At 44.7% G+C, this 25,519-nt stretch overlaps 1 protein-coding gene across 1 annotated transcript in view; it reads left to right on the top strand.

Annotated features, from left to right (window-relative positions):
• Positions 1 to 4,119: 4,119 nt before the first annotated feature.
• Positions 4,120 to 25,519, top strand: part of CD8A (CD8 subunit alpha) — a 55,017-nt gene continuing 33,617 nt past the window's right edge. Inside the window, exons 1-2 of the mRNA XM_085642639.1 lie at positions 4,120 to 4,300; positions 12,202 to 12,558. Of these exons, the coding sequence (XP_085498765.1) occupies positions 4,255 to 4,300; positions 12,202 to 12,558 (403 nt within the window). The 5' untranslated portion in view covers positions 4,120 to 4,254. The remainder of the gene's footprint in view (positions 4,301 to 12,201; positions 12,559 to 25,519) is intronic.

Here is a 25,519-nt window from a genome sequence, read left to right as displayed (position 1 = left end):
CTCTCATAAAGGCAAAATCAAATCTACTGTATGAGCTGCTAGATACTGTGAGAGTGTCAGGGACAACAGTGCAATGATAGCGACAATGACCTTCTTAGGCCAGGCTTATAAGACATCAGCTTTGTGATTTGAATATATTGCCTTATACTCTGAACGGATCTCATCTGTATCCAGATCCAAGCTAACTGTTTTTATGCTTTGATTTTAAAATATTATGATTCTAAAACTGATACCTTTTATTGTAATCTTTTGATTAATACAATAAACTACTACTTCTACTACTACTACTACCATGCTGGATTTCTAGCTTCTTATCACTTACGCGTCTTTTCTTCTATTTTCAGTAATTAAAAAAAACACTAACACGCTGACAAGACCAGAGCACAGCCTTTCTATATCTGCTACAATTGGGTATTTTCATCCCCTCTGTAAATATGCAGGAATATATTACCATTGGTCTAGGTTCTGAGCCAGATTTGTTATGTGGTGAGTGGAAACGTGTACAAGGCCAAGCGATAAAATTGCAGCGTCAATCAAGTTTTGTGAGCTACTGTTCTATAGCGTGCAAAGTTGGCCCTTCCACCCGCTCAACCCAATGGTAATTAATGCAAAGAGGCCATGTTTGGGTCGAAACAGCACAAACAGCAAGCATTTTGATGAAAAGCTACTCAATGAAGATAACGTGACCTGGCGTTGTGTCAAAACTTAACGACAAGTGACACCAGACGCAAGCAAGAGGGCAACCCAATATTCTTGTAGCACACCTACACATTTTCAGATGTGTGCTTTATATGTAAGCACACATTTAATGTGGCTTGCCCCGTCTGAAGCGTAGAAAATTGTACTGAAGAGTGTTGCTTTGGTAACAAATCCTCTGTGCAACACTGCTTGCGTGCCTTTTCACCATAGCCCAAGGCTGTGCATTGGGCTAAACAACCATTTTTCATATGGGCACCACTGAGGACGCAATCAACAGACAACTCTCTGTAAATCTAGTGCTGTGCGGTTGTCCATTGTTCCCACACCACAGTGCTGCTTTTCTTCAAGCACCACTTCTATGCCAGGACACCTCCGGGTACACGTTGCGCTTTACAAGTTTTTTTAACATAACGTAACATGCTTGAAGAAGAGTACATTTAAGCCAGCTTGGCTTCATCATCAGCCTGATAGGGTCCAATCAATAGGGAAAGTGTCGACACCTTGTCAGACTAAAACAATCACCAGACAGAACATCATAAACCCTGGTGGACAGTGGTAGTTACCAATCCTATCTCTCCAGGGTCAAGGTCACTCATGAGTGGACAACCAGAACTCACCTAAGGTGATGATGGAGAGTTGTCCATAGCATTGCTTAGGTCCGCCATTGAAGCATGTAGTGGTTTCGCACAACAGTACCAGTGAGGTATTACATTTGGACAGAGCATCCATCCCCCCAAAATGGGGGAATGGACACGGCGTTTAGGGCACGAGCCCCCATGGACCAGGACTCGCGCGATCCGGCGTGATGCCGGCCTTGGGCGGCCAAAACCGGATCCGGCCTTAACGCTTTCCGGCACCTCACCGCACGAATGGCGGGTGGCCGGAAGTGCATCATTGCTGGGTACTGTCGCCGGGGTGGCCAGGGTGGGGTATAAAGACCCTTTGCCCTTTGGCTTTGGCCTTTTCTTCACCTGGCCATCCTGACAACAACGGAGCGGACCGGCGCTACAGTACCAAGGGGTAAGATTAGGCAGTCCCGGGCCAACCAGAGGATATAAACCAGCTTGTGGGCTAGGGCACACAGTTAGATGTTGGGGGGTCAGCACGGGGTGCCCTACTCCTGCCCACCTTTTCCACAGCCCCTGGGGAGCTTGGTGTTTGGGGGCAGTGCCCATTGTAAGGACAAGGGTACAGAGGGCATGGGACCGCCCCTCGCAGATGCAGGTGGTTGCACCTTGAGTGGTCCAATGGTGTACAGGATCGCTAGGTGCCCCTTGGGGAAAAGTCTGGATACTGTTATTCAATTTCCACAGGAAGTTATTGTGTTGATGGTTTGTTCTCCTCTTGATTTGACACTTGTTATATGATTGATTTGCATATCATTTTGATGATCTCTATGTATCTTTTCTTGTATTGAATTTTATTAAATTTGCACAAACTGCTCTCTGTTAAAGTAGAATAAAATTATTCACAAACTAAAATTCCCGTGTGTCCTGTTGGTAACTCGTTTGGGTGGTGTTGGGGTCCAGTCATATCGGGGGCTCCGGGTACTAAATGTGTTGGACATGCAATGGCGGTTTCTTTATGAGGACGGGGGAGCGTCATCCCCACCCGCCCGCTGCAAGCCACGCAAAGTGTTTAAAATAAAATGGCAATGAAATGATTTAATTGCCATTTTATTTTTAACCAAGGAGCGCAACAGCTCCCGGCCTGCCTACGAGCCAGGAGGGCGTGTCCTGACTAACCTATGCTGCTGATAGGCAGAAAGAGGACTGGAGTAGTAGTGGTCACACATTTCAAAGTGCGCATGTCACTTTGGCTGGTAGTCTTGCGCCGGCCAAAGTGACATGGGCACTTTGAAGCTCTCCACCCAGCTGTCCGGAGACCAAGCACAGGCCTCTAGGGCCCGAAAGAGTGTTAGGCCAACCCGCTCGATCCAATCATGGTGCTGCTTTGCAGCATGAGAGCAGCGTCCGGATTTATTAGGGGGTTCTTCATTCCACAGTCATCGGAAAGACAGCGAGGAGGATGTGGAGCCCACGGGATGTACAATTCAGTTTTATTTAATTAATAAAATGGGTAGTGCATGTACTGTTTGCTTTATTTTGGAGGAAGGGGCTATTTGTTTTTACTATGGGCTTTTCTAGGGAGGGAAAATGTGTTTTTGATTTTTTGGAGGTGGTGGGGCACTTCCCTTGCCCTACCACTTTGAAAGGTGACCAGCCGCTCCTGTGGACATGGTTTCTGAAAGGAAGGATTGTGTTTGGCCAGCTGCTCCTCTGCTACTAGTCTATCTTTGGTGGAGTTCAGTGCCCGATCTTTGCAGGAGAACAGGTGTGGTGAGCCTCAACAGGCGCAGACAATCTATATGGGTCATACACAGCAGGTCCATTTCAAATGGGCAATTGACGGCTCAGCCAGGGGTACACACCGAATCATTCTATCTTGTAATGCACCCGTTGTATGGCTGGCAGTGTTGTAGACAGTAAGGCCCCGCTGTAGCATCCGCTCCTGCCTGTGACAGCATTCTGAGGGAGGAAGTCACCCTGCGGTTAGGAAAGGAGCGCACAAACTGTACAGAAGATGCCTGTGGTCTCTGGGCCGCAGGACCCCCACCCTGGTGGGTTCATCGTAGACCCTCCAGGTGGTTCACCAGAGCTGGTGCACAGAGTCGGCGAATAAACAAAGCACCTGCCTAGTGGCTGCTGCGCGTCCCTCACCTGCGCACAGACTGCGCAGTGAGACGCAGGGCAGCTGTTGGGAAGTTTTTTTTTCCTTTGGTAGGTTAATCTAAGAGTTAATCTAAAAAACAGATGGAACTTTTTCGAACTATTGTTCACGACATTTATTGCATATACTTACTAAGTGCAACATTTCGTGAATGTTGGCAGACTGACAACAGTTTTGTCATCGTCGCAAAAGGTGCTTACTGAAATGGAAGATAATGCCATTATTTTTTGGGGGGGCAAGGGAGGGGTGCACTGTGCTATATTCTTGTGATTAGATTTCTTATGTTTGGTACTAGAGAGCCGGAGTTTTGATCCCAGCTTCCTCAGTTGATAAAGCTGTGTGTAGACACCTCAGTTCTCCTATCTGGCATAATAGATGCTGCTTAAAATATTCCTAAATGCTATACAAAATGAATAGGATTTATGTAGTTGATTTCAGCCATTAAATGTCAAGGTCCAGCTGTTTGAATGAAGATGTAGGGGCAGATTTACAAGCCCCTTGCGCCACTTTTGTGTCACTTTTAACATGGGAAAAGTGACGCAAAAGTGGTGCAAGGGACTTGTAAATAAGCCCCGTAGTTTCCAAAAGGGCTGCATTAATAGAAGTTCATGTTAAAATAAAGCCATTTATTGCCAGTTTTAAGTCAAATGTGTGTGGCTCCCTCCTTGAACGCTGCATTTCATCTTGTAGCACTGGTCCTACTGAAGGCACCGCTGACATCACATCCTCTCTCTAAGCCTCGGGGGGCTGAGGCCGTCCGCCTGCAGCCCTCTCATCTCTCGCTGCACCTCCTGTGGTAAGGCACGAGAAGCCATCTCCGCAGACATGGGAAGACTGCTCCTGGGAGCCATTCTCCTGAGCCTGGCCTTGAGTAAGTGTGGAGCACTGGAGTGGGGTGGTGGGGGATTGTGGGCTGCACGTGTGTGCATTAAAACTATTGGAGAGAACACCTGCGCGTGGGCATGTATTCTCTCCAATAGTTTTTACGCACACACACTCACCCTTTCACAATCATAAGGGGTACTACATATTGACATATATTACCACTGATGGGGTTCTATCCCCAAAATTACCAACCCGAGTGCTTTATAAAAACCTTTTAAAACCAATTTAGGACCAACTTACATATGGGGCGTAGATATCAATAGTGTAGGGTGTTCGATGGCACCAGGTCCTAGGGGTGTGAGTGGCCCACTTTGCCCCCATGAGTCTGCTTTTTATTATCAAGCCAGGGGATGGGGCAGTTTCCTTGCTTGCATTAGGGCCCATGGCACCTTTGCTTTGACACGGATATGTTACCCATTATCTATTATTAATATTACCTGTTCTATTGTGGGTGCTTTAACCTTGAAATAGGTTGCTTTTTTCAAAGAAATGTTTATTGAAAACTGTAAGTGAAACTGGGGTATGCTGTCTCGCTGTTGGTAGTAATAATAAGAAAAATATGAATAGCGTGATGGGAGCACCCAAACAGCCAACACGCGTTTCGTCCGTCGGACTTCTTCAGGGCTATAAAAATAGATGTCACCATTTATCAATCAAAGTCATGTTATCAAATAAGCGTATGATATTGTCAAAGATCATATCAGGTCAAAGAAAGTATATTGGTAGTAATGCACCAAGAGCTAAAGAAGTGATGTTTTTGAGATAAAGATCCCCTAGTGGTCCAAATGCGAAAACATGGAGTTAGTATACACAAAAAGTGTGAACAGGACGGTGGTGTAACGAGCAGGATACACAGCGCTTTTACGTGTATGAAAGTAAATTACATATAGAAGTGCCTACGACGTTCCGTTGGTTCGTTTGGTGTAGATTTGGACCTGTTCCTGAGCTGTAATTCTGATAGAACCATGATGTGGATTATAACATTGTAATATCAATAATTAAAATAATAAGGCCCTATGCAGCTTGTCAAAACTCGTCTTGGAGTAGGCGTAATATACTTTTTATGAGTCGTCTCTTCATTATATTCATATGTAATAAATGAGTGTTTGTGCAGCCATTCCAAGGACATCTATGCACGGATGGTGGGGCAACATTTACTTAACTAATATTACCAGCATAGTGTGCTTATACAGAATCCTACACGTGTTTGTTTACTTTAAGGACCAGTTTTGGATGTGCAACCATATTCCAGTTGCTATAATCGTAAAAGATGACAAGTATACTTAATTATGTAGTTAATAATGTAGAATTTTAGAAAAAACACCCTTTGCTTTGTTAAGAACACAATTAGATGTGAAATATTCATAACTTGTATAGTTTTCATGAATAGAATGTTCAATATAAAATTGACAATGGCACGGAGACTGTTGTAACTGACGCTATGGGGATAAAAGCTATATTTCACAGGAACCATTAATAATCTTCCATATTTCCTGAGCCCCTTTATATGACACTGGATGATGTGAAACAAAAGCAGAAAAGCAGCAACATGTGTATTTCCATACCTGTGACCGTTGTCACTGCTGCGTCCTGTACAGGGCTCTATGGTTTGCCGCGTCCCACTAAGACCGTAGAGTTACTCTATTCCCAGTGAGTACAGAAACATTCCTAAGTTAAGAGTATGTGGTGAGACATGTCTTCCAGTGTTATATCTCACGTGGCAGTACATCACCCTGAAAGTCTCATGTAGTTCACTGTAGTAAAGGTGTAAGTTAAGTTCTTTTAGTGACAGAGGTAGCGAAGGTTTTACTTGCAAATCCATTGGACAGTGTGTTAATTACTAGAGATATCTGGGGGCTGAGAGGTAGGGTGACCAGACGTCCCGGGTTTGCCCGGACAGTCCTGGTTTTTCACCGGCTGTCCCGGCAGATTTCGGTAATTTTGGCTCATGTCCCGGTTTTTAGAGAGGGTCGACTGAAAAAATTGAGAGACACTTTTTTGGGTGTTATAAAGCTGTGCTAGTGAGCAGCTGTTATAAGTAAGCAGTTTAATTAATATGTATTGTGCTGGCTGTAGAAATTACATTTTATTCATTTTCTTAATGCCTTTTCTGTGATTTTATGTTGATGAGAACTGTCATTCTGCACCATTCTGTTGATGAAAAATTGTAGTCCTTCTTTTATTTTCCTAAAATGTCCCAGTTTTTGGTTCTCAAGATCTGGTCACCCTACTGAGAGGTCATGAGTTAAAATGATCTTCTAAGGCAAGTTAACAATTCTGTTATGTACCTTTCAACCTAATCAGTTAAGACACTGCAGCACAGTGCCCAGTTTGTGACAGAATAGAAGCTGATGGTCAAAGGTTTGCTCAGAAGCCCGCGGCCGGCGCTATCGACATTGAGGGTCCGTCGTCTTGAACCCACCTGCTGCCTCTTGTGTCCACCACCGGACACTCCCTGCCCCTTCATCTCACTCTTGCATGTTCTTTTCATCTCTGCTTTCTTACTTTGTCACAACCAGATTCCACCATCACTGCATATTTGCCCCGTAGATGGGGTTGATGGGCGTAATCAGGGGCACAACACAGGCCCCTCCAGCCCCTGCCGTGGTGAAGGAGGCCCCTAAAAATCTTACACCCCTAAGTTTTGCAGAGAGGCACAAAACGCTGTCCTCTCAAGCACAAACAAGACCACCAGGTTCCAGCATCGGTGCACATCTTTAACCGCAAATGGGATTAGATGAGCCCAGAATCAAGAGCAGGACACAGGAGCCTCGGTGGTGGAGGAGGGGGGCACCCTCATATTTTCAGCTGAACGCCAATGAATAACTGTGAGATGTGGAGGACTCGGGGGCACCTCTTTACATTCTGCAGGGCCCCATCATGTTGTGTTAGTTCGCTGCACGGAATATGCACAAGTAGGGTGCGGCTCCTCTGTCTTAAATGAAGAATTAGAGTTGGGACCGTTAGTGTTTCCAGGAAACGTTAACGAGGTGGGCATTGGAAATGCGATGAGCGTGCACATACTTGTAATTTTATCAGCATTAATAAACGTCCCATGTGGTCTTTTGCACAAGTTTGTGCAGCTGTGCTTCATGGTACACATCTGCTGAAACAAGGGAGCAAATTAGGTCTGGACAATTTCCTTTCACTCCTGTTTTTTCAGGGGATACAGGAGAAGGTGTTGCACCGCGTGCAATAATGTTTACACTTTAGAGGAGGGAAAAGGTGCACTCGTACCTTAAGTTTCAAAGAATATTTGCATATTTTCCACTGTCGGAAAAGTCACCAAAACCACAGAAATATACAATTCAAATGACAAACTACGGATTTTTTTTAATGTCTTTGCAAAATTCATCATATAAGGCTCTGAAAAAAGCAGTTATGATTTTTTGCTAGAGCGCGACTGCTGGTACAAGAAACCCAGTCCTCTCTGCGTCGGTTCCAGCCAGTTATTCAATATCTGCTAGCGTCTGGCTGTTGTATGAGAGAGAATGTTACTGTGCGTGATGGAAAAAATGAAGCAATCACAAATGGCCCATACTCTTTCCATTTGCTGGAATGTAACCGTTTGGACATGTAGTAAACTCTATGGATTCCACTCTGGTTGGCTCCATTTGAGCCTAGACACTGACCCCTTGCCTCTAATGTATTGGCCTCAGCTATTTTCTATTAGTTTGAGTTTATGTTTTTAGTTAACCAGTAAAATGTAGTTTGTTTTGCTCACTTGCAATTCATAGTCCAATCTTTAAAAACTGCCACTTCTATATTTGCGTAGGAGCCATTTGTAACCTGTGAAGAAGCTTTTCTCCATCAATGTATTTGTAATATTTGGGCCGGACAAAGGCGTAGATTTAGAATGTCTGCGGGTCTATGAGGCCAATGTGTGTGGTCATATATGTGTGCTCCTCCCCTGGTGTCACTACTGGGTCTCCTGTTAGGCTCCTCTATGTGCCATGTGATGGGGCATCGTAATACCTGGAGAAATTGAGGGCCGATATTCACCAATGAGTTGCGTCGCCCTTGCGACATGCAGCGGGGCGCAAGAACGACGCAACTCATAAGTAAGATTTATCAAACCATACAAGACCCACTTGCGTCACCCTTGCGACATGAAACGGGGCGCAAGAATGACGCAACTCATAAGTAAGATTTATCAAACCATACAAGACCCACTTGCGTCGCCCTTGCGAAATGCAACGGGGCGCAAGAATAACGCAACTCATAAGTAAGATTTATCAAACCATACAAGACCCACTTGCGTCACCCTTGCAACATGCAGCGGGGCGCAAGAATGACGCAACTCATAAGTAAGATTTATCAAAGCATACAAGACCCACTTGCGTCGCCCTGAGTGGCATGATAAATCTAGAGTAGGGCAACGCAGCTCAAATCACTGTGTTGCGTTACAGTGCCCCAGGGAGGCGTTCCTTGGATTGTGCTTGGGTGTTCCCACACAACATCCGTGGATTTTGACGCATTGCCAGATATACCATTATTGGTAGACCTGCGATTGTGTCACAATACTACGCATCCCCAGGGGAGGCATAAGGAGGATAGATATCTTTATTTCTCCTAATTTTTTCCTCTTTCTATGTGTGTTGCATTTTGCATCACACATAGAAAGAGGAAAATGCCTCAGGGGATTGTTTTTGTGAAGGAAGGTGTCCCTTTCTCCACAAAAGAATCCTGCTTACGATCCAGGCACCCTTGTACGATACTGCAGGGGGGCCTGCGTTGGTGCTAGGCAGCACGTTGTGCGCCAGCACTGGGAAAAGACAGGGATGTGTCATAATACGTTAAATATGGTGCATTCCTGCCCTTTCCCCGTCACACAGCGCAGCAGGGTGGCTCTGCGTGACTTTTTTTTATAAATATGACCCTGATTACTTTGCTTAACACACTCTTGCGCTGAATCGCCTTTAAACTCTCAGTATCCTATTAACAAAGACGTGTCTGTGAATAGGTGTGACCTACTCCTGTAGCATCACTGGATAAATACTGAATCCCTGGAGAAAAACCAGGGGGCAGATTTACTACTTCTGGTGCATCTCTGCTAATCATCAGGGATGCGCCAGAAGAGTTGTGACGCATCTGCCCACCCATGCGCCACCACTGATGCGCCGCATTTACAATGCAGCGCACTGTGGCGCATGGATGGGCGGATGCATGTCGTATCCCCTGGCGGAAAGGCGGAGCATTGCTGGAGCCGCGTCGCAAGCGCGACGCAGCTCCAGCAAGGCTCGGGGTGCCCCTATTCCCAACATGCTGCGTCAATCCTTACGCCTGCTTCAAGCAGGCGCAGGGTTTTGACGCAGCATGGCCGTAAAAGTGACTGAGTGAAATCTTGTAGATTTAGTATTAAGCCAGCGGAACTACAACAGTAAGTCACACCTACCACAGCAAAACGTCTGTCAATCGGGCCCCCAGTGCGCTAAGTTGAATCCTTAAGAATATTCTGATATTTTACACCTGTTTGCGGACCTCCACGGCGCATTTAACAATCACGATCTGTAAGAGTGAACATCTTTTGTAAAAACACATTTAGAAAATGTGAAACTTCCCTTGGCCTTTCTAAATGTGCAATATTTGGTCAGAACACTAAATTTGATAAACATTTCAATTTCGACGGTTTTGAATGTTTATTTGGCGCCTCATAATAAACAACTATGTCAACCTGTAGCATTATTGATCCCGGTGTCTGCATTATTAGGCAGGGTGTCGGCCCTCATCCCCCTCCGGGCATCAGATGAAGTGTTGAAGTCGGTGAGCTGGCTCATGTGCAGGCTCCGGGGTCGTGAATGCTTGAAAGTGCCAGGCCTGCCTCTAGCACCATCTCCAGCCCCTCCACTGCCCTCATCCCCCTCCGGGCATCAGATGAAGTGTTGGTCGATGTGCCTCATGTGGAGGCTCCGGGTTCATCAATGCTTGAATGTGCCAGGCCTGCCTCTAGCACCATCTCCAGCCCCTCCACTGCCCTCATCCCCCTCCGGGCATCAGATGAAGTGTTGAAGTCCATGAGCTGGCTCATGTGCAGGCTCCGGGCTCATCAATGCTTGAATGTGCCAGGCCTGCCTCTAGCACCATCTCCAGCCCCTCCACTGCCCTCATCCCCCTCCGGGCATCAGATGAGGTGTTGAAGTCGGTGAGCTGGCTCATGTGCAGGCTCCGGGCTCATCAATGCTTGAATGTGCCAGGCCTGCCTCTAGCACCATCTCCAGCCCCTCCACTGCCCTCATCCCCCTCCGGGCATCAGATGAAGTGTTGAAGTCCATGAGCTGGCTCATGTGCAGGCTCCGGGTTCATCAATGCTTGAATGTGCCAGGCCTGCCTCTCGCACCATCTCCAGCCCCTCCACTGCCCTCATCCCCCTCCGGGCATCAGATGAAGTGTTGAAGTCCATGAGCTGGCTCATGTGCAGGCTCCGGGGTCATGAATGCTTGAATGTGCCAGGCCTGCCTCTAGCACCATCTCCAGCCCCTCCACTGCCCTCATCCCCCTCCGGGCATCAGATGAGGTGTTGAAGTCCATGAGCTGGCTCATGTGCAGGCTCCGGGGTCATGAATGCTTGAATGTGCCAGGCCTGCCTCTAGCACCATCTCCAGCCCCTCCACTGCCCTCATCCCCCTCCGGGCATCAGATGAGGTGTTGAAGTCCATGAGCTGGCTCATGTGCAGGCTCCGGGTTCATCAATGCTTGAATGTGCCAGGCCTGCCTCTAGCACCATCTCCAGCCCCTCCACTGCCCTCATCCCCCTCCGGGCATCAGATGAGGTGTTGAAGTCCATGAGCTGGCTCATGTGCAGGCTCCGGGTTCATCGATGCTTGAATGTGCCAGGCCTGCCTCCAGCACCATCTCCAGCCCCTCCACTGCCCTCATCCCCCTCCGGGCATCAGATGAAGTGTTGAAGTCCATGAGCTGGCTCATGTGCAGGCTCCGGGTTCATCAATGCTTGAATGTGCCAGGCCTGCCTCTCGCACCATCTCCAGCCCTTCTGCATAGACCGCGCCGAAAGAGCTGCAGCTGGGCACTGGGCACCACTTGTAGGTCTGGGCTGCTTTTCCAGGGAGCTCATTGGTTCTCACTCTCCGCATTCCAGGGAGAGCACTGACCCCAGGCACTTGAATGTGTGCGGTGTTCCGTTCCTGCTGGGGAAGTCTAGGCGCACTATCATCACATGCTAAAGTTCCCACCTCCATGACACTTTTCAACCTAGGATGGAGAAAAGGTGGAGTCATTTGTTCTGCCCGCAATCTTTTTCATTCACCTTGCCCAGGTATCTTTTCAAGCTATTGTTTATTCCCTGTCAGGGCTCATTGATCCTGTAGACGGGGCCCCAGTCTTTCCCCAGTTATTGAAAGGCTGAGCCAAACATCTGATCAACAGAGTACAAAAGCAGCTGGAAGGGGCAGGGTTTTACAAATCAGTCATTAAGAAAAGTGGATTGAATGCGTGCGGGCCACATCTGTGCGTAACCTGTTCATTATAAGTTAGGATCCTGGTAGGACTGACCCAACCTACCATTCTTCCCAGGTCGATAAATTTAGCACATTTATACCAGTTAACAGGAACATTTGTTATTATGAAACCTAGACGGAGGAGAGATACTGCATGAGGCTCAACATAAAAAGACACACTAGTGCAGCCGCAGGGGCATTAACCATTGGAGCTATCCTTTCTGCTTGAGAAGGCCCTTAGATTTAGAAAGCCGTGCTGTTTGTGGGTGTATATTTAAAGATTGCATTCCCTTTATTTCATGCAAACAGTTTATGTTGTGTTGTCGTGTGTGATCACCTCTTGAGGGTTTAAGGAGTGCCCTGTTTGGGCTGAAGTCTCTTCTTCCCTGAGCATGAGTGATATTTATACACCTTGTGTTTTTTTCTTCTGCAGACTCTTCCCAGGACAAGCTTGAGCTGAGGTTGATTTCATCCCCCCCTATGAGGGGAAGCGTCACCTCTCTCAAACTCCAGTGCGCCCCTTCAAATAAGGACTTAGTGGACCATGGGGTCTACTGGTTCCGTCAGTTGGCAGCCATGAGAGCACCCCAGTTCTTTCTGCATTTCCATGTCAAAGCCAAATGGGCCGATGGCTTCGGCGAGGACAAGTTCAAGGTGAACAAGGATTTTTCGAGCTTCACCCTCGAAATCAAACACTTTGGTGAGGGGGACCAGGGAGACTACTACTGCCTCATTAGCAAAAACATGGTGCTGCACTTCAGCGCCGGGGCGCCGCTGTACTACCCCGCAGGTAAGGCTTCCACGGACCAGGGGGTGTACTGGTGTGGTCATGTGTCCTTGCCTCTCCGCCTTCTCGCTCAATTTACTCTTATTTTTAGGTCTAGATTGAAAGCGCATTTTTCTGCATGACCTTTAGTAGCCATATACATCTCTCACTTCATGCCATTGGCTGCCGGGAGTATCCTTCCACCTTCTAGGAAGTCCTTCCATTGAAAGGAATGAGGCACTATTTTATATCTGAAAGGTCCGCTCAATCATCACACATTCCATTGTAGTGCTGTTTGCCACAGTCAGTTCTTCGTGTTCTATATTCATTCCATACTGAAAGCAACCTTTTTTGTTACTTTTTCCCAGCACTCACAAAAGGGGTTGACTTTAATGTGATAAAGAGCATTTGTGCATGGGATACACGTAGAGAATGTGTGTATTCAATGCATGTAGGTGGCATTAGCGAATGCTGAGGCCATCGGAATTCTTGCTTCTGATTTTTAGTGTGGGTGATTCTATTGTCAGATTCAGAGTTTTCTGAGTCGGAATGAAGATTAGAGTGCAGGCACATGTTCACTGCACCTGAAATCCACGCATTTTCCCTATTACCATCCTATTTTCCTTACGCAAAATCCTCCTGGTTGCACCTGGTAGAAGGTGTTGGGAAATATCCTAGGCGGGCAGTAAGTTCATGCAGCTCGAGATCCAGAATCAGGCGTAAACGCCACTTGCTCTCAATATCGGGGCTAATTTACAAGCCGCATGTGCCACTTATGCGTCATTCTTAACATAGGAAAAGTGATGTACGGTTGGCGCAAGGGGCTTGTAAATAAGCCCCATCGTATTTTGCACATGACACAGAATGAGGGCCATGGATAGTGGAGAGAGAAAAGCCAGTGGGGAGCCCTGTCTCTTTTTGTTGGTGGATTAAGTTTAATATGTGCCTAATACAAGCAATAGACATGGGCCCCTATACCCCCTGCTCGAAAGTAAATGATAGATAGAATTGGGGTACAATGGACCCTTCACAACCCTGGGATGGGATGCGTCTGCCGTGGAGGCTACGCAATCTTAGAATAGCGTCTTATGATGGAAATGTTCCTTTTATTCCTCTCTATGGTGTGGGTTGGTTTCCCAACCAAAACAAAATACGCGCAGAGAAATTTGTGTAAATGGTATCCCTCAGGTATAAAACTCACATTTATTCAAGTCCTTGGGTGGGATTTATTCATGTCTATAATGCAGTTGGGAATTCATGCAGCATTAGTGGGTTTGTTTAATGGCCTGTTAAATGGCAACGGAGGAAACCTTAATATCTTCACGATTGAGTGATACTTAAGAGGATAAATCCACAATTTCTATTTTTTGTTGAGTAGTCATATTGCTTATTACATGAACTGAGTGCCACAATTGCCATACAATATCCACCCCAACGTCTTAAAAAAAAATCAAGATTTTCTAGAAAATAAAGCTAGGAAAATCTCCATTTGTAAACAATTCTCAAATAGGATATGACAGTAGAAAGTAAAACAGGCAATGTTTTTCAAAACAATACCGACCCAGGGCCCGCTTTATATACTGGTGGTGATCATACTCCATTGCAGCGGTGACGGCGTACGCTTACCGCCAACATAATGGTCCGACCGCTGAATTTAGATGCAGGTGAACCTTTGGTTTAATCATGGCGGAGACTACCCTGTATCCGCTGTGATGACACACCTCTGGCGGCCCTGTGGAGTACGGGCCATCAGAGGCCAACCCCTAGTTCCGCTCACCTGATCTAAATGGGCTGCATTAGAGGTCAGTTTTCACTGCCCGTCGCCGACAGGAAAGCCCTGGCTATAAGGGGCAGGAAAGCTGCTAAAAGCTCCCTTCATCATGGGAGAAGACTCCCATGGCGAGGAGAGCATTTTCTTTTGTATTTTAAAAAAGAAAATCCCATTTATGGATAACAAAAGCAGCATTTTTGTGCAGGGCTACTTTGTGTTGACAAAGCCTTGCACCAAACTGCAAAAAGCAACGCCAGGACCCGCCGTGGCGGTGGTTCCTGGCACGGCTTTGAGAAATGACTCTGTGAGCAATTTACTCCATCCCCATGGCAAGATTATGAATTGGGCCCTATCTTTAGATATGATAATGGATACTATGACTCAACAACTTGTGCAAAGGCACTCAAGAGAAATGATTGATCCTGAATTGATTAGACTCTTTCTTTCGTTGAGGTTCCACCAAATTGTGGCAGTGGAAGGAGCTTTGAGGTCCGAGAAATAATCTGCCCTCTCTGGACTGTAGGGAACTTAATCATGTGACTTTCGTCTGTGAAATTAAGCCCGCTAAAACCTGTTGCATATTGAAACTACTATTTTTAAACATGGATATAAATATGGCTTGGAACGCATATTAATTGTTGGACGTGAGGACAAGTTTTTATGATTTGTACACTTATTTTAAATTATTGGGTGATCATATGAAGTATCAAGACGTCTTGAAATGAAGACAGTGTCCTCTTGTCGGCACTTTTAGTTTGCGGCTGAGTCATACGAATGGAGTTTCCATCTGTGGCTAACTTTGAAAGATCTTGTAGGAGTGTAGAATACATTTTAACTCTAGTTCTTATTAACAGTCTTGGAGGTGCCAAGATCATGTCCATCCCAGTAAGGTCCGTGGGGACAGAAATAGAAGCTATATCCCTGACTCTGGCGATTTGTAAATCCCCAACTGTCAAGCACTCTGAAGTGTATTGTAAGATCAATGAGTGCCTTTCAGACTTGAATAGGATTTATTAAGACATTACAATGTCCTCAGAGTATACAGCCATCTCATTGGGGTAGCTCAGGTAAAACAATGATGACTCATCCGCGTTGGGGCCGAGTACACAGCAGCCAGCAGGGCAATGGCTACTTTTAGTTTCTAGTTGTACAATCACCCCAACTCAAAATCTCTCCAAAGCTCTTGGTTATATGCCATTGTGTGGCTTTCAAGGAGAGAATCACCTCAGATTTCAGTGGTCCTGAATAGCATATGTGCCTAAACTGAAGCCTAGTGACTGAAGCAAAAAATGCTTCAACCCAGTAAGATAGGGCTCTTGCAGGTACATCACATCTGCATTGATCTAGGATAGATCTTACTTAACACCTGGAACTTTCTGAAAGTGTTAAGCCCATTACAAGTGATGATATAAACAAAAATACCCATTGTTGATAGGTCTTTGGTCATTTACCTCACAGGTCCATTTTAATATTTTGTTATACCTTTTTGCATAATTTGCCAAGGTCCAACTCACCTGAGATGTTTGTTTCCATGCACCACCCCAGGACCACAAACACAAGTGCTCCTCCATCCCATTGTGATGCCCCGTCCAGCTGCCTTGAATGTATGTAAATGGGATTTCTTTAGCGCAAACCTAGTCAAAAGGCAGCGGAGTGCTGCTTGTGGTCAAAGACAAGCATACATTTAGCAAGTAAGAGGAGAGGAAGCTGATTTGTGGACTGGGTTGTGTTCTTTATAAAGGTAAGTCTTCAACTCTTTACTAGATTGGAGCAGTTTTGGGGTGGTCCTGATGGATACGTGGATGTTGTTCAAGATCCTGGGTGTATAGATGGATAAGACCTGCATTCCCTTTTATTTCCTGTTTTACACATCTTAGTCTGTAGTCAGGGGATGTCCTGGCTGTGAGTGTCCTGCGATACACCAGAGACAGCGAGCTTGTCTGCAAGATAAGCAAGGGTGCTGGTTGTGATAGCTTTCTAGATAATGCAGCTGGTTTTGAAGATGGTGTGGCCCGGCAAAGGGAGTTTGTGGTCTTCCATCAGGATTAGGGTGATGTGATCATATTTCTCCAGGCCCTGGGTGAGACGTACTGAGGCATGCAGAATGCCCTTGAGGGGTGCCAGTGTGGAGTCTGGAAAGCCATTCAGTAGGACCTTTGTATTACCTCCAAGTAACTTGGCACTCTGTGAAAGTTGGGTTTCAAAGCCATCAAGGTACATGTCAAGCATAGTAACTGTGTAAAGAGCCGATAGTTGGTGATGTCATCAGGGTCTAGTGTAGTTTTCTTAGGAGTGAGAAGGTCTGGCCTGCTTGAGAGCTTCTGGGAAGAGGCCTTGGGTGAGGGAGGCATTGACAAGGGTAAGCAGTGATACGAGTGCAACCCCAGAGAGAGCTTTGATTAAGGACAATGGTAAGACATCATCTTTATAAAAAGTGGCTTTGAGGGATTTGTGTATGTCAGCGAGATCTGGGAGATATAGGGCTTTGAAGTTTGACCATTGCAGGATGCTACTGGAAGGGGTGGGTGTAAGAATTGAAACAGGCTTGTGCTGTTGGAACTTCTGTATTGAAGAAGAGGTTGATGGCATTGCACTTTTCTGTGGAGTGAGGAATAGGTGGGTCCGGTAGGGAGTTGATGCAGTGCTTGATTGTCTTGAACAGCGTTCTGCTTCTGTTGGTGGCTTCACTGATGGTGCTGGCATTGTACTTTGCCTTGGTTGATATGATGAACTATCTGCGTGTTGAGTGGTGGGACTTTACTATCAAGCGATCCTGTTTTTGTTCCATTTTCTTCCCTGTCTGTGGATGGATCATTTATAATCGGCAAATACCAGGGTTCTGACTTGTACTTGGACATTGTAATTGGGGTGTAGATGTTCACACAGCTGTACAACAAAATTGTTTAAGTTGTTTAAAAGGTTTTTGGCATTGGACATGGAATTATTACAATGAGAAATGAGTTCAGGCTTATGGTTGTCTGTGGAGAAGTCTTTGAAGGATCTGAAGGTTTGATCTTCTCTTTTGTGTTGACCTCGGTTGTTGGTAGCATACTAAGCGTAGAGATAGGGATGACAAAGTGGTCGGTACAGTCCAGGGGTATGGGTGGTTTGTACTGCATTGTTGGTGATTTGGGAAGACAAGGTTAGAGGATGCGACCTTGGCGTGTGTTGGTTGTGTAATATGCTGTACCCCATTGAGTGTATCGATGAGGTTGAAAAGGGTGTCTCTTTTTTTAAAGCTTGTATTGTCTGTGAGCTTAAAGTCACCCAATGGTGTGGTATGGGGATATGAGGTGGACAAGAAGGAGGATTTGCTCTTATGAGGGGAAACTTATCGATAGGAGCATCATGGCAAACCTATAGGCTGTCAGCCTGTGCATCCCTCCCCTCTACCTGCACTGATGCTAACAACATACAGACGAGAGCATTTGTTCCATCCACCAAGCATTTGTGCCTCTGTCTCCCTGTGGAAAGATTTCCTATGCATTTGATCACTCACTGTATAGAGATTGCTGTGGCTGGTTCATCAGCCCGTACGCCCACCCTTACTCGACGTCAGTTCAGAGTTTTTTCTTTTCCAAAGACCACTCATCTAGAAGTTACTAGGCTTGGATTTATAAAATAAATAAGTCATCTGGTTATTCCTGATTTCTTTAAACCTTGCAGGCTCTTCAGGAAAGACTTGTGAACCTTTTGCTTTGAGATTGTTGATAGACAGACGAATCCTCCATCGTCTGGCAACAGCCACTGTACAAAACTCAGAGGGAGCCAAAAATGGCTGCCTGTTATACTGCCCTGACCTAGAGGGACGTGCTCTGTTGAAATAAGACTGGTGAAGATTAAAGTTTCATGGGAATATCAGGATTGCACAGGGGAGAGCTAGTGAAAAATGGATTTAGGACTGTTTTAATGGGAATCTGTGAGCCAGCGGAACCTCAGCCGTCTGAAAATTCCATTCTGTAGGGTTCAAAATACTTTGCTGAAGCGCTGTGCTACAAAAACGGTCATATCCTTGCCCTACTACAGCCTTCGTCAGTACCTAAAAGTGTACATTATTGCACCCTTGGTTTATCCCCAAATGCACCCAGCTTAACAAGAATGCACGCGAAGTGATTTAAGAAAGCACAACAGTCTTGGGTAGTTTCTATTGGCTCTTCCACCCCAACAATGCTCTCCCCCTCTGCTACAACTCGCCTCAGAGACTCTGATCGGTAGCTAGCCATGCCTTGCTGGTCTAAATGACCCTTGTTTGTGGCTCCCTTGACAGACAAGAGCTCTTTGGAGCAGAATTTCTTTTTTCAACGCAGTGCAGAAACCACAGCAGCACAGAGCCATGTTTATTGAAAATGGCCTGCTGTCACTTCCTGCGTTGGTGCTCTTAAAGGTTGCCGAGTGCCCCGCGCAAATTATTCATCAAGGTGCAGAAGTGTGAGGTCAACCATAGTATTTGTACCGCAAGCAGACCCTTTCAGTACGAAATCAAACGACCAGACACATTCTGAAACATTCCACACATTCTACGTGTGCGTACAGTGCAGCACACATGCAGTGAGTCGAAGTTTTGGAAATATCAAAAGATTTCTCCTTGATTGCACCTGCTTCATGGAGGTGTTATTTTTTTTATGCAAAGCTACTTCTGGTTATCTTAATAGATTGGGATTTCCACCAAAAACTATGGCTGTCTGTGCTGATCCGCCCAAGTTACACACAAGTAATGCCCCCTTGATACGAAGTGGTGCTAAGCAGCACAAAGCTCAATTTGCATTGAGAAAAGGGCCCCTTTCTATCGCAAAATACCTTTTGTGCTGAAAAGTAAGTACCCTGACAAGACTTTGCATCGCACTGGCTGAAACTCTTAATCTGGTCCTTTGTCTGTTTCCTCCCTTACTGCCACCTGCAACAAAACTAGGGTTTGCGATAACCAAATAGCGAATTTTAAGGAGTCGCTATTTGGTAATTTCATATCCCCATGCATAAAGGAATCACAATTAATTTTGCGATTCCTACACATTTCCTAATAGCGATTCAGTAATTGCAAAACGCTATTAGCTAATATGACTCCATTGGGTGTGCTGCTATGGGGGTTCCTGAGTGCGGCCGGGCTCTGCTCCGCTGAGGCACTAATCCTCCACCCCCCTTGGATCTTCCGACGGCCGGGACACTACATTTCCGCGCAGCCCCTCACTGGCGACGCTGTTGCTGACCCGTTAATCCGCGCCAGGAGGCGTTTAAAGCTGTGTGTGCCCCCGAGGACTTGGTGTGCTGCTGTGGGGGTTCCTGAGTGTGGCCGGGCTCTGCTCCTCTGAGGCACTAATCCTCCACCCCCCCTTGGATCTTCCGACTGCCGGGCTTTGGTCCACCGGCCGGGACACTACATTTCCCAGCAGCCCCTCACTGGCGACGCTGTTGCTGACCCGTTAATCCGCGCCAGGAGGCGTTTAAAACTGTGTGTGGCTGCTTGTCCCGCGAGGACGCGCGCGGGACAAGCCGGGCTGAGCCCGGGCAAAGGGCGGGCCGTCTGTGGCCGTCGGAGGCTGAAGGAGGCCGGGCTGGGCCACCCCTCTGAGTCGGGCCGGATGCGAGACATATGAGAAGCTACACCAATTGTATATCTTGCAGACTGTGTCCACAGTGATATTCTAGATTTAAAGGTAGGGGGAGGTTTACGCAAAATAACTTGATATGGCAAGGCACCGAGCCAAAGCACTAGCTGACACAGCATGCAACACTATTGATACATATTTGGTAAAAGCAGTTAGTGTTCTTACCCAAGAAATAGATCGTACAGAAAGACGATTATCTATGGGATCAAGTGCACCACAACCAATAGATCAAGGAAACCTCAGTAGAGCAACTTCACATAATAGCGAGGCGGCCATAGGCATGATCACCCCAGATGGAGTTAATACCAATGACAGCATCCAGTCTAAAATTTCGAATACTCCTAGATTGTTTGATACTGATAATAGCTCTATTCTTCCATCATCCCCTTTGGTTAACTCAAAAGGCGCACGGAAAAAAACCACAGGGCAGGGCAACATAATGAGGAAAAGGGGAAAAAAATTAACCACTATGGAGAATATGGTTACTACACGTACAAGGGCTAAGCAAAACTCTGTGGGCACATTTAATATAGAAGCAATTTTCGATAAATTGGTTGAGCTGATTAGGCCTTTACACGAAAAAGTGGATAACTTGGCTAGGGAGGTTCACAAATTAAGAGGCTCCATTGATAAAAATGGGTTGCATGAACTACAAAGAGCAGGTGTAGAAGCAACCATTATACCAGAGGGTACTATTGAGGGAAGTACTGGAAAACTAAACGTGACCAAGAATAAACCTCCCACAGTTCCTACCACAAATACTAGCAGCATCCCTGTTGGCAAACAACATGTTACATGTCAGCCCCGTGGAGGTTTAGTAAAAAGTCCTCAATTACCTGTGGGAGGAAATTCAACAGCCAGTATAAACCAGGGAGCACAACCTAACGTAAAAACTACACCTATAGAACAACTATGCAGGGATAATGCAACCCACACGACAGCAAAAGCTATTAGACAGTCCTTACCTTGTATCAATTTGCCCCCGGAATGCAGTGCTTATGTGGCAGTGCTCACTAACATACCTAAGCTAAGAAATGGGCAAGTTGAGAATCACGATACACTAAAAAATAAAATCCTCCACGGGTTGGCTAACAACTGTAATTTCCCTATGGAGGGGGCTAGTCAGATTATATTAACACAAAGGGTGGGTTGGGTAGGCCCCCTCAGGAAAAATTTTGAGGGGGATTGCGTTATAATAAATTTCAAATCCTGTTCATGGGCCACGAGTACTCTTAAAAATGCTCCACTACCATCGGCATGGGAATTTAATACAACTTTATTACCACTAGGCTATTTTTATAGGCACCTATCGGAACCCAGCCATTTAACCAACAATAATCTTGTAAAACATCCGAGATCCTGTTTCAATATTTCTATTCCAACATATAATAGATTCAAGGCCTTTGAATCCCTAGAGGATATTGACTGACTTAACCGGTCAAAAGGTATAAACCAGGATAGCTATTCTATAAGTCCCATACCGAATGTAACATCTGAAGAACGTAAGGGAGAAAAGAGATATTGTAGCCAGGATACCTGCCACCTACCTAGCGCAGTAATAGCCGCACAAACATCTACTGAGTTTAAATGCAACACAGATGAAGCCGCTAGCACAATAGAGGGACTGGAACCCATCGCACACCAGTCAAGTTATCTATGAAAGATACCCCCCTATCCACAGAAATTCCTGTAGCAGTAAATAATGGATGTGCAACTGCTAAGTTAGACCTGGAATCGGGTTATAGTGTTGTCACTAGGAATATAGCAGGTATAAACAGAAAATTGGAAACCCCATTCTGGAGGGATTTCATAACTACGGGCTATGATATAATATGCCTCCAAGAAACTTGGCATAAGGAGCCTATTTTTATCGAGGGTTATACCTCGTACTGCTTGAATGCAGTCAGCTCAGTCGCTGGTAGGGCTAAGGGAGGCTTACTACTTCTAATATCAAATAAACTTAATACCTGTAAAATTAGAAGTTGCACCTCAGTGGATATTTACTCACAGGTGTTACGACTAGAATTTCATAAAGGCAAAGACTTAGTATTGATTAATTATTATAATCATGTTTTTAGTGTTGACAGAGGAAAAATCTTAGCCCCGTTGGAAAACGAAATTAAGAGGGCTCTGGCGTTATCACGTAACCAGACTATCATTTTATGGGCGGGAGATTTTAATATTAGCCCATGCCCTTTTGCTATGAGTGATTTGTGTGGGACTAGAAGGGAGAGCGGAAACATGGAAGATGCCGATTATTTACATTTCCCACATTGCACCTATGGCACAGCGCTAAATAATATGATAGCAAAGTTTGATTTGGAAATGCTAAGTTGCATGAAAAACAGGGAAAATATCAATTGCCCAACTTTTACAGGGAGAAATGCTAACACCTACATTGACCACATTCTGCTCTCCAATAATACTGCTTACTCTAAACTATGGGTCAATGAGCAAGCGTTAAGCGACCACAATAGTATATCAATAATATTACAATGCTGGGGTTATAAACAAACAAAGGGAAATAATTGTATTAATAATGTCGAAGCTGTGAGACCAAATGGTATGAGGATTAGATGGTCGAGGATTGTCCCATATAAATTACACGAAGAGGTGATAAGAAAATGTAGCAAGGAGATAGACTACTGTCTTGGTGAGGAAGTTAACCCCAACATTATACTTACTAGCATTGACAGGATTAATGAAACAATAGAAAGCCTGCTCACTAAGAAAATTACGGGAAAAAAGAAATTAATTCAGGATGGTTTGACTAAAGTTGTACTCGCGCCCAACATGATTTAAAACAAGCTTTGAGTACTAAACTACGTAATTCCACTAGTATTAAAAATTTTAGCGGTATCTACAAAGTAACCCTTGCTAAAAGGAAAAGAGACCTTCAAGAAGAGGCCTGGAACAACCTTAACTTAGCGGCAGATACAAACAATAGCAAACTCTACTGGGAGACTATAAATAGCTCCTTTTTAAAGAATGACAGAGTGCCCGAAATAACCTCACATGTAGATTGCAACTCATGGACCGAACATTTTTTAAACATTTTTAATCCTGATAGGCTAGTTTTAGATTCTTTAATGTACAACGATTGCACATGGCCAAGGTTACCCCTAGAAATAAGTCTATATGAGGTATATGAGAGCCTAATTAATAGTAAAGGAGGTAAGGCCCCTGGACCAGATGGGGTCCCACTGGACCTATATAAAACTGAGTTACATCTGTCGGCCCCTATTCTGACTAGGCTTTTTAACGCAACTGCGGAGTGACAATTACCTATCTCATGGGGCCAATCCTTAATTATCCCCCTTTTTAAAAAAGGATCCAAATCTGAGGCAAGTAAATACCACCCCATCTCTCTTTTGGATTCCTCAATTAAAATAATGAGTAGAATTATGTTAAAAAGACTAGAAACCTGGGCCATGGATAACACAATCGTATCAAGGGTACAATATGGCTTTAGAAAAGGTCTGGGGACATTGGAACAGTGCGTAAATCTTGACCTCCTTATCAATAAGTACACAACTGCTAAGGAGGGCAACCTGTTCCTCTGTTTCGCAGACCTGAGCAGTGCTTTTTATCTTGTAGATCATAACATTTTATGGGAAATTTTATTAGAACTAGGTGCCCCAAAGGAATGTGTATATTTTCTAGCCCGGCTCTACTCAAGACTGTCATGTAAAGTTCGCTATGGACCCTCAGGGGAATGCACACCGTTCTTTAAAGTTGCCAGAGGAATCCGACAGGGTTGTGTTTTAGCGCCTTTTTTATTTTCATTATTTATTAATCAAATTGATTCTATTTTAAGTCAGCTACCTTCGGATGCCCCTATTATAGACGGTAGTGCTATTCCGATTTTATTATATGCGGCTGACGCTGCCCTTTTATCGCGAACACAGGTTGGATTACAACGTCTTATCGATAACTTTGTGTTATTTATTGAAAATATAAAATTGATAGTTAACAAAACCAAGACTTTCGCGATGATTTGCGGCAAGAAAGTAAAGCCGGTTAGCACCTTCTATATTGATAAAGTTAAGATGCAAACGGTCAGTAGGTTTTGTTACTTAGGAATAACAATCTCCAAAGATGGGAAATGGGCAAATGAGGATGAGAACGTGAGATTGAAGATGATTAGAAACACTAACAGTATATTTAGATTCTCCGCTAAATTGGGATAAAGAAGAATCAAAGAAATGATGGCCATTTATAATTCCAGGAGTGTTTCATCGGCACTGTATGGTGCGGGAGTGTGGGGCCACCATTGTGTGAATTCTTTACAGAGCGATGAAAACAAGTTTTAAAAAAAATTATTATGTGTCCCCCCCCTCAGCATCAACTATGTTAATCCACAAGGAAGTAGGAATAGAATATGTCACGGATTTAGCTGCATTACGTCCATTATTACTCTGGCGTTCTATTTGGTCTAAACCAGAGACACTATTTACACAAACAATTATCAAAGACTGTCTGAGGCTTGACCATTCATCACGTATACCCTGGCAAAGCTATATTTACCATTGGTTCAACCTTTTATATGATTGTAATATCCGCCTGAGACCAGAAGCTGCAGCGCTGATATCAAAAAAAGATCTAAAACTGAGGTTTTTATCACATAAGACTGCGGCCAGAGAGAGGCAGTTTAGAAACCTACCAACTATAATATTTTATTATGGTTTAAATTTGAATAAAGGTTTTCAGACATATTTTACTACTGTAACATGCAACTCTCATCGATTTGTTCTAACCCGTTTAAGGTTGGGGATTGTCCATCATTTAGTGTCATTCCCGCATATGAGAACTAGATCTAACTCTATGTGCCCTTGTGACAATATTTCCAAACAAAGTTGCTGCCATTTTTTACTGTTTTGTAAGTTTTATTACCATTATAGGAAATTTTACCTCAAACCTATCTTTTTAAAATATAATGTTCGGTCCACTAAAACAGCAATGAAGTTAATATCATCTTTAGGAAGCCCAGATATTTGTTTTTTTACTGCATCTTACGTGTTAAAATGTGTAACCATAAGGAAGTCAATGATTTGCCCTGCGTAGTTTTTATTCATTTGCTTATTTTGCACATTACCATGCACTGATAGCAATTTTTCTGTACTTCTAAATTTTGAGGAGACTATGGATATATACTGCACTTTATAATGCCTTCATTGCACTTTGCATTCTTTGCACAGCTACAATACACTTGTCACTTTATGTGGAATTTTTTCCTTACCGCTAAATAACGCTAATCGAACATTTGCTCGGCATTGAAAGGGGTTAAACCTGTACACTATAATGCATTTTGCTCATTGTATATGGCACCTTTTTGCTATGTAAACTAACCTCTTTGTGACCAAATTTTACTGAATTCATGATTCCTTTTTAATATACTGTTTTATTGTTCTGTTTTGCTTATATGGTTGTATTGTACAAACGGAATAAAGCTTTTGAACTTGAACTTGAACTTGACTCCATTCATTCCTATGGGCCAATAGGAATGAATGGGAATTTCATTTGCAAATTGCGATTACCAAATTGATAATCGCAAACTGCAAATGCAATTCCAAGGGTGCCAGGGGGCCTAAGGCCCCCACTGATGCACCCC

This window comes from Triturus cristatus, chromosome 2_2 (assembly GCF_964204655.1).
Source record: "Triturus cristatus chromosome 2_2, aTriCri1.1, whole genome shotgun sequence".
Classification (NCBI taxonomy): Eukaryota; Metazoa; Chordata; class Amphibia; order Caudata; family Salamandridae; genus Triturus; species Triturus cristatus.
This window is presented reverse-complemented; position numbering and strand designations above follow the sequence as displayed.